This window comes from Pempheris klunzingeri, chromosome 1 (genome assembly GCF_042242105.1).
Source record: "Pempheris klunzingeri isolate RE-2024b chromosome 1, fPemKlu1.hap1, whole genome shotgun sequence".
NCBI classification, from domain to species: Eukaryota; Metazoa; Chordata; class Actinopteri; order Acropomatiformes; family Pempheridae; genus Pempheris; species Pempheris klunzingeri.
In genome coordinates, this window is record NC_092012.1 from 26,919,389 (window position 1) to 26,928,749 (window position 9,361).

General features: G+C 38.7%; 1 protein-coding gene across 1 annotated transcript; it reads left to right on the plus strand.

Moving 5' to 3' along the window:
- Window positions 1-1,169: 1,169 nt before the first annotated feature.
- On the plus strand, window positions 1,170-3,347 carry LOC139203014 (uncharacterized). Its single transcript, XM_070832648.1, has 9 exons — window positions 1,170-1,275; window positions 1,376-1,479; window positions 1,567-1,839; window positions 1,980-2,073; window positions 2,196-2,263; window positions 2,383-2,577; window positions 2,713-2,859; window positions 2,961-3,023; window positions 3,204-3,347. Exons 1-9 carry the CDS (start codon window positions 1,170-1,172, stop codon window positions 3,345-3,347), a joined length of 1,194 nt encoding a protein of 397 aa, XP_070688749.1.
- The last annotated feature ends 6,014 nt before the right edge of the window (window positions 3,348-9,361 follow it).

A 9,361-nucleotide genomic window follows, 5' to 3' on the forward strand; every position in this document is an offset into this window, starting at 1 on the left:
GATGTAGTTAATCAAGCGTTAAATTTGGAGTTGTAACTAAAGTGTACTCAGAGTATTTGGTGTATTTTGTGTTGTGGTTAGGAAGTGTATTTAGAAGTTTGTCAGTAATTTTAGTTTTGAATGTAGTGGTGTTTTGTAAGCACAGAGTTTTACTGTGTGCACGGTAACCGGCAGCGTGCTTTTGTTTACATCACGTGGTTTTCCGGTCGCTGAGAATGATTTTAGTTTTGATGTGAGTTTATATGGTCAGGGTGTTAGATTTTGAAGATAGTAAAGTTGTCTGTTGAATAAAAGTGTGTGTTAGATGGACAGTCTTTGTTCAGTGGTCGAGAAATTCCACGATACGGCGTTTCCTGTTTCTTAGTTTAGTGTGTTTGTTGTAGAATGCATTGTTCTTTTTCGCGGGCTTTCGCGTTGGTCCTTTGTTCTATGGTCCTGTGGCCGGCACGGTAACCCCACGGTCACTGTAGCGTTTAGTGGTTTTGTCTGCTGAGGAAAAGTGTGTGTTTGATGGACAGTATTCAGTGTTCAGTGGTCGAGTAATTACACGATACGGCGTTTCCTGTGTATTTGTGCTTGTTTACAGTAATGGATTGTTTGTTACGTTGTTGTTACGCTTTGCGTAAATCCTTTGTAGTGTGTGTTGACCTGTGACCGGCACGGTAACACGGTCACTGTAGATTTTTCTGGTATTCTGTACATGTTTAGTAAACGCGTTAGGTAGACACAGTAAGTATGTAATATTTGAAGGTGCTACGTTTTTGATCGCGTGTCTCGATCGGTTTGTTTGTTGGTTTGTTTATTTGAATATATGCCGGCAGACTGTGTGTGCTGTGGGTGGGTGTGTCGAGGGGGCGGTGCCGGTGCGCATTAAGAAAGTGTGTAGAGGAACTAGTCATCGCGACAGTGTGTATAGTTATTTAGTGTAAGGTAGTACTGTCATCTAAGGATTTGTGTTTGTTTTGGATGTTAATGGCTGTATATCATATTTCTTTTTCAGTGGAGCTTTCCGACAGGAGAGCTAAACGGTGACACATAAAAGGATCTATACAACACCGTCTTTTATTTAAAACAAAGTGAGTATTTCAAAAGCTGCATGTGTTAAAATCAAATGTTTCCTGTGAGTAATATCTGTTATCAGATAATAACAACAATGTGTATTCTTTTAGATGCCTCGTGGCAGGTCATACCGTCGCTCTGTGGCAGCCAGGCGCAGACTGGCTGAGCGAGTGACGGTGGATGTGACTTTCCAGCAGTGTGACGCTACTCCTGCACGTAAGTAGCTGTTTCTCAGTCATGTTTTTTAAGAGAATGGCATAATTGTTATCATGTGAAGTTATCATGTTTAATGCGTTATGATTTTGATGTTGAACAGGCAGGGGTACAGGAAAGCGTCACCAGACAAAGAAATGGCCAACTTCATCACTGAGTGGGCGCAGTCATAAGTTGGTCATTCCGCCGGAGGTGCCAGGCAATAAGGTATTTACAATGTACATTTGTTGCAATAGAAATCTGATATGATTTGTAGTTTCAATAAGATTTCTAACATGTTTTGTGTGCTTCTAGTTTGTCCTTATTGTAGGCGACTCCCATCTGCGAGCAATTGCAGATGGAATCGTGCAGATCCCAGGGAAGGGCATGTCGTTTGCGATCATGTCCACTCCTGGTGGTGCTGCACGTGACTTGAGGACAGAGCTGGTCCACGCAGTTCTACCTCGGTGTCCTGACGCTGTGTGTCTCTTGGCTCCCAGCAACAACCTCACGGCCAGCAAGACCGTGACTGAGGCTGGGGCAGACTTTGCAGACCTCATTGCCAGTGCCTGCAGTCGTTGGCCAAAGGTAAACTGAAAGTTCATGTATTTTGGAATTATATTTGTATTGATACCATTGAAATATGACTTTTGTATTGATTGTGGTTTATGGAATTGTATGTTTTTCAGTTTTGTGCTTCTAGTGATAAAAGTGTGCTATATTTTCAGGTGTTTGTGCTGGACTTTCCTCCGCGTCTGACCACAGAGCCTGCTGTGCAGGAAGTTCTCAGGAACCACTTTTGTTCTGTGGCAAGACGAATGGGTATGTGTTCATGAAGATGCAGTAGGTTTTTTTTGTATCCACTTGCATATACAAATACCACAATGTAAGGTATACCTTCACGTCATGTCTTATGTCTCATAGCATATTTTTTTCATCTAAAGGTGTGAAGTACTTCTCTGCAGCTGAGCACTTTCCCATGACCCATCTGAAGATGTGGAGCAGAGATGGTGTAAGTTAAATACAATGTTGCAATATTATGAGTGGTTGTTAATGCAAAACTGTATTATGCTATGTGGAATGAACGAAGAACTTGATGTTAAGATGTATCTTGATATTTTGTTTTGACAGGTCCACCTGAGCGATGATGTTGGGATGCCCATCTTGGCACAGCTGATGTGGTGGTCATCCTACGCCACCCTTGATGAGACCTCATCAAAGCCAGTGACTCCTCCAAAGCCATGGGTGCCAAGGTTTTCTCCAAAGGTGGTCGTGAGGGGAGAGGAGCCTGCAGCACGTCCACCAGCTGACCCATTTGCGTGGACGGTAGTTGGACGTGGCAGAATGGTAAATGGAGAAACATGTGATGTTTTGTAGTTGAGATTGTGGAACTGAGTTGTGTATATTTATGATGATTCTTGATATTGTTGCTTAATGAGTCATTCATGCTTGTTATTTCAGAGGTGTGAGCGTGGATCTCCTGTGGAATCCTTCATCCCATCATCTCCTGTGCTGTTTTCTGCTGACATGTTGGACGCGATGGATGAGCTTGCTCCCTCAGACTGCAGTTCTGCTGAGTCAGTGGACTCTGTTTCTTTTGCCACAAAGGTATGTTGAATATAAAATGTATTGGTGGGTTAAGTGTCTTCTTTATGTACTTATGAATGGTAAGAGTGTCTTTATTTTAAAAGTTGGCTTTTGTTTTGTAGAAACGTAAGAGGGTCAAGCAGCAGAGATCAGCGGCGTCCAAGAAACGGCTTGCTAAGCAGCAGGTTTGTGTTCTTCTTAATTTGATGTTTGAGTAAAAACCCAGCATTTTTCTAATGTGAATATTTTTGTAACATTTACAGAATCTGTTAAATGTTGCAGTTCATTATTAGCTTGCGAACATTTAGTGTGTGTGTTTGAACACATTTGACTGACTTTATTTTAAAATAATATTTGTGTTGTAGGTGGAGGAAGCAGTGGTCCATCCTAGACGACGGATGCGTCCAATGGATTCGAAGGTTGTCAGTCAGGGAGATGAGGAGGCTCCACGTCCTCTTGCTGACATCTTTGAGTGGCCAGTAGTTGGACAAGATGTGGAGGTAAATTAATGGTGCTTTAATTGTGCAGTATAGATTTAATAAATGTGTTATACATTGTCAATGTGTATAAGGTCACTTTTCATTTATATATAATTTATGCTCTTTTTCTTTACAGAGACCTGACCCTGCACCAACTCGGCTGCTTGCTGTTGTTTCTGAGAAGGAAGTGTTCCCAACACAGGTTTGTTGTTGTTTTTTCTTTTTTTGTACTTGTGCACATAGGAAAATGTTGTCATGTGTATAAATTGGCTTTAGAAATAATACTTTCAAAAATGTTGTGTGTTTTATTATGTTTTAGGTGCTGAAGTGCGCAGTTCAGATTTGTCCTCTTCGCATTACTTCAACGGGTGAAGCTCTTCCTTCAGTGTGCAGTTTCAAGAAGTCAGTGGAGCCTGCTGTCCTTGTCGCAAAGGTACTATAATTATTTGTAATGTGTGTTATGAAAGCCTTTACTTTTGAATTGATGGTTTATGTATGATCTTTTGGTATGTTCAATACTTATGTATTTTGAAATGTTTTTTTATTTACTAGAAATCTAAGATGGCGAAACAGCAGAGATCATCAGCTAACAACACACAATTTGCTAATCAGCAGGTTTGTGTTTTATGTTTTTGTTTGTTTGTAATTATACAATAGTTTGAGTAATATTAATTTCATATGAAATGCTGAATTTTATATATGCTAGAAATAAACAGTTGTGTTAAAATAACACATTGTGAATGGTTTTCTTTGTTTTTAGATGGAGGCAGCAGTGCATCTTTCCACTCAGGTGTTCTTTGGAAGTGCTGAGAGTCTGGATGGATGCATGGAGGTTAGTTTGATTTGTTTGAAATATTGTTAACTAAGTTCTTTAATAAATGGATATTTTCATGAGAATGTACATTTCAAATGACAATTAAGTGTGTAGTACTCTGTGCTAATATTGTATGTGGTGACTACTGTACAAAGCATTGTTTTAACTAATATATAAGGCAAGAATCTAAGTCTTTGTTTATCCTTATAATTCAGTTGTTCATTGTTTTCAGGTGGATGGAGCATCACATGCTGTGGTTGGGCCTGCAGAGCTGTCCCCTGCAAGTCCTGCTGACATTACTGTGGATGAGGATGCTTCAAACATGCAGTCTGCTCCTGTATCCACAGCAGCAGAGCCAGCTGACAGTGTTTCTCCTATGGTTTGTATGAATGTAAGTGGTTCATATCACCAGGGTAAGGTTGCTGTATTTAGAAATCCAGGAGTTCAGTGCATGGCAGTAGGTCTGGCTAGTATAGCTGAACATTCACGTAACAGTGTGTTCTGTTGGAAGACTAGAGATTTAGATAGAGCTCTGCATTTAGGTGACCAGCTGTACACAGATATTAAAAGTAGCAAGAGCATTCACGAATCTGGTTTGTTGAGTGTTCCTGATCTTCCCAAGCAGGCAGTAATTGATGGACAAAGCTATCAGTTTACGTTTGGTGCCACTGCAAGTGGGTTTGCTAAGGGTGTTGATAAGAACTTAATCAAAGTAGGTGTTCTTTATGATGTTGAGGGTGGACTCGATTACATCTTCAACACATGTAACACATGCTTGTTTACTGTTTGTGAGAACACTTGTGCCATTATTCATCAAAATGGCCAGTATGCAGTGGTGGACTCTCATTCACGTAGTGCTGCTGGAATGTCAGTTGCTGGTGGAACTAGTGTTGTTGTATACTTGAGCTGTATTGAGGATCTAAAGGATCATCTTTCTACATTGATTGACTCACTTAATGGAAGCTATTCTATGTTTGAGATGTCTGGTGTTAGTGTTATAGGCTCAGTTGAAAGCAGCAACAAATCTTCTTGTACAAGACAGGGAAGAAGTGTAGACCCTGATAAGATGTGTCGATCCAGTGCTGTTGTTTTTGACTTAGTGGATAGCACGCTGAAAGGCTTTGAAGGTAGTGAGGGAGACATTTCTTTTGGGAGTTCTGACTCTGAGATGCTTGATACAAGCGAGGTGATTGAAGATAATGCTGATGTTGTGTTTGTCAGCGACATGTCTACAAGACCTTTACAGTTTCACCCGCTTAATAAAGAAGTTGCACAGGTTTTATGTAGACAGTTACATTTCGAGTGTGACAAATTGGATTCATCCATGTCTGAAGTAGTTGGTTTGTTGGGAAATCCTTGTGAGACTGAGAAAATAGTGGCTGATGGTAACTGTTTCTTTCGGGCACTTTCTCAAGCTGTGAGTGGTACGCAAAAGAATCATAGGAAGATAAGGCTTGCTGTGGTTAAACAGCTAGAAAGTAATGTAGTTGACTATAAAAGTTTTTTGAGAAGTCAATATACCTCAGTGGCAGATTATATTACTAAATCAAAAATGTGTTATGTTGGTACTTGGGCCACTGAAGTTGAGATTCAAGCAGCATCAGATTGTTTAGGAGTGAGTATTTATACATATTGGGAAAATCGTTGGGTGGAATATAGGAGTAACAAAAGATGTTTTTCAGATCAGGGAATTTACTTGCAGAACTGTAATAATAATCACTACGAAACAGTTATTTGTGTTCTTCAGCCAAAACTGAACAGGTGTTATGGTTATTGTACAAACAAACCTAATGCTAGGGCATATAATTTTAGAGTGCCAAGTGTAGACAAAATTACAGGTTGTGTTGAGGGTGACGAAACTCAGTATATATACATGAATATGAGTAATGCTATAGTTAACAGTGGTTTTTCAAAGTATTTGCAATGCAAGAAAAATTTGCAAAAGAAACAGAAATATCTGTCAAATTCTTCCCATACAGAAGCAATAAAATCAACTAAAAGAATGAAATATAAGGAGATCCCATTAGTTAGACAAAGAGTGAAAGAAAAGATGAAAACAGCCTATAGAGAGAATGTATCTTATAGAAAAACACATAAAGAAAGTAGTATTACAAAATATCAAAGTAATATTGTGCATAAAGAGAATGTTAAGGAAAGGAGTATAAGGAAATACCACACTAACCTTTTACATAAGCAAAAGGTAAAACAAATGAGCAAAAATAAATACCACAGTAATGTGTCACATAACCAGAAAGTGAAGGCTATGAGTATAAATAAATACCACAGTAATGTGTCTCATAACCAGAAAGTGAAGGCTATGAGTATAAATAAATACCACAGTAATGTGTCTCATAACCAGAAAGTGAAGGCTATGAGTATAAATAAATACCACAGTAATGTGTCACATAACCAGAAAGTGAAGGCTATGAGTATAAATAAATACCACAGTAATGTGTCACATAACCAGAAAGTGAAGGCTATGAGTATAAATAAATACCACAGTAATGTGTCACATAACCAGAAAGTGAAGGCTATGAGTATAAATAAATACCACAGTAATGTGTCACATAACCAGAAAGTGAAGGCTATGAGTATAAATAAATACCACAGTAATGTGTCACATAACCAGAAAGTGAAGGCTATGAGTATAAATAAATACCACAGTAATGTGTCACATAACCAGAAAGTGAAGGCTATGAGTATAAATAAATACCACAGTAATATCTCACATAAGCAACAAGTGAAGGCTATGAGTAGAAGTAAATACCATAGTAATATCTCACATAAGCAACAAGTGAAGGCTATGAGTAGAAGTAAATACCAGAGTAATATCTCACATAAGCGCAAAGTGAAGGAAATGAGTAAAATGAAATATCATATAAATGTAGAGTTTAAAAAGAATGTTAAAGCAGCTAACAACTTGAGGAAGAAACAAAAGAAAGAAAACATGAAGCGATTTCATTTTGTAATGGAGCAATTTTTTGCTCAAATAAAAGATGGACCAGATTTTGTGTGCTGTGTTTGTCATCGACTGTTGTTTAGACATCAGGTCTTGGCTTGTAAAAGGGACGATTATTACAGGAAACCAGAAATAGCTTTAGTCGCAAATCAGTGTATTACTGAAAATTATTTACACACATGTACTGAAGACTGTGTAGTGCCATGTGAATGGTTACACTCATCTAGAAGTCAGTTGTGGATTTGTTATACATGTCATTATAAAATCAATAGAGGTCAGGTACCACCTGAGTGTACATTGAACAATTTAGGAGTTGATGATGTTCCTCCAGTATTGGCTTGTCTTAATAGCTTAGAAAAACATTTAATAAGTTTAAACATTCCTTTCATGAAGATGTTGGCGTTACCAAAAGGTGGGCAAAATGGAGTGCATGGACCAGTGACATGTGTGCCAGCTAACATTGTGCAGACAAACAACCTGCTGCCACGTTCCAATATGGAAGGATCTTTGTTGCTTGTAAAATTAAAACGTAAGCTGACTTATAAAGGCCATTATGAATATCAGTTTGTTGACACCATGCACATTAGGCAGGCACTTATGTATTTAAAACAGACAAATGTACATTATAAAGATGTACAGTTTAATGAGGCCTGGTTAAATGAGTTTTGTAGAGAACACAATGAAGAACTTCCGATGAAGGATAGTTATGATAATGTAGTAACTACTGAGAATTCTAGACAAGATGATGAAGATGAGCTTCTTCATGACCGGCAACAGCATTGCATGTTCCAGGATACATGCCTAATGCCTGTTGATATTGGTCAGGAAGCTCTTGATCAGTTTTTTGATGGAGTTTTGAATGTGGCTCCAGCAGAAGGGAACAATCCAGTCAGAGTGCTTTGTGATCCAACAAATGAAGCTAAATGCTTCCCTGTGTTGTTCCCACAGGGTCGGTTCACTTATCACAGTAGTAGACCACAACGATTGACATTGTCTCGTTATTTGAATAACAGAGTTCTGCATGCTGATGGCAGATTTGCTCACAATGTAGAGTATATTTTTTATGCCCAGTACATGTCAGAAATAGAACAGGTAAAGTCCAGTGTATCGATAGCCTTAAGGAAAGGTAAAGGAGGTCAGACAGCACAAAAGTTTAGTCAAAACTGTCTGCAAGACGACAAGTCTTTGAGTCATTTGTTAGAGTTTGATGACGGTTATAGATTTCTGAAACCTATCAGAGGTACTCCTGCTTTCTGGCAGACAGCACAGAAGGAGTTGTTGGCTTGTGTTCGACAGCTTGGTGTTCCTACCTGGTTTTGTTCGTTTTCTAGTGCTGATATGAGATGGACAAATCTCCTTAATAGTATTTTGAAGCAGGAAGGTAGGACGCAAACATTTGAAGATCTAGAATGGGCAGAGAGGTGTGAATTGTTGCGTAAGAATCCTGTGACAGCTGCCAGAATGTTTGATTATCGCTGGCATTGTTTTTTGAGGTTGGTGCTGATGTCTCCTTGTAATCCCATTGGTAAAATAAAGGATTACTTTTATAGGGTTGAGTTTCAGCAGCGTGGTTCTCCACATGTACACTGTTTGTTTTGGATAGAGAATGCTCCGCTGATTGATAAAAACACAGATGAGGAGATTGTACAGTTTATTGATAGGTACATTACTTGTGAATTACCATCGCAAGATGAGTCATTGTTAGATGTTGTTTCATCTGTGCAGCAGCATTCTAAACGACACTCAAAATCTTGTAAAAAGAAGAAAACAGTGTGTCGTTTTAACTTTCCAAGGCCAGCGTCAGGTCGGACATTTATCTGTCGGAGCAAAACTGATGAAAGTAGGAAAGCATTATGCAAGTGTCAGGGTGATAAGAATAAAAAGGTAGGAAAGTGTACATGTCAAAATAAAGGACAGAAAGACTCTAGTGAAATGGATGGACAACATGCAGTTAACATCCTAAATATGATTAAAACTGCTCTATCAGACGAGAAAAATAGTTTTGGTAGTGTAGAAGACTTATTTGCTAGTTTAGGAATTAATCAGGCTGTATTTGAGAAAGCATATCAAAGAACAGCTCGTAATACTCATATAGTGTTAAAAAGGCAGGTTAATGAGGTCTGGGTGAATCAATATAGTAAGCCTCTGTTGAAGTGTTGGAATGCCAATATGGACATCCAATATGTGGTAGACGCTTATGCATGTGTTGTATATATAATATCCTACATTTCTAAGGCAGAGAGAGAAATGGGATTGTTGTTGGGGAATGCA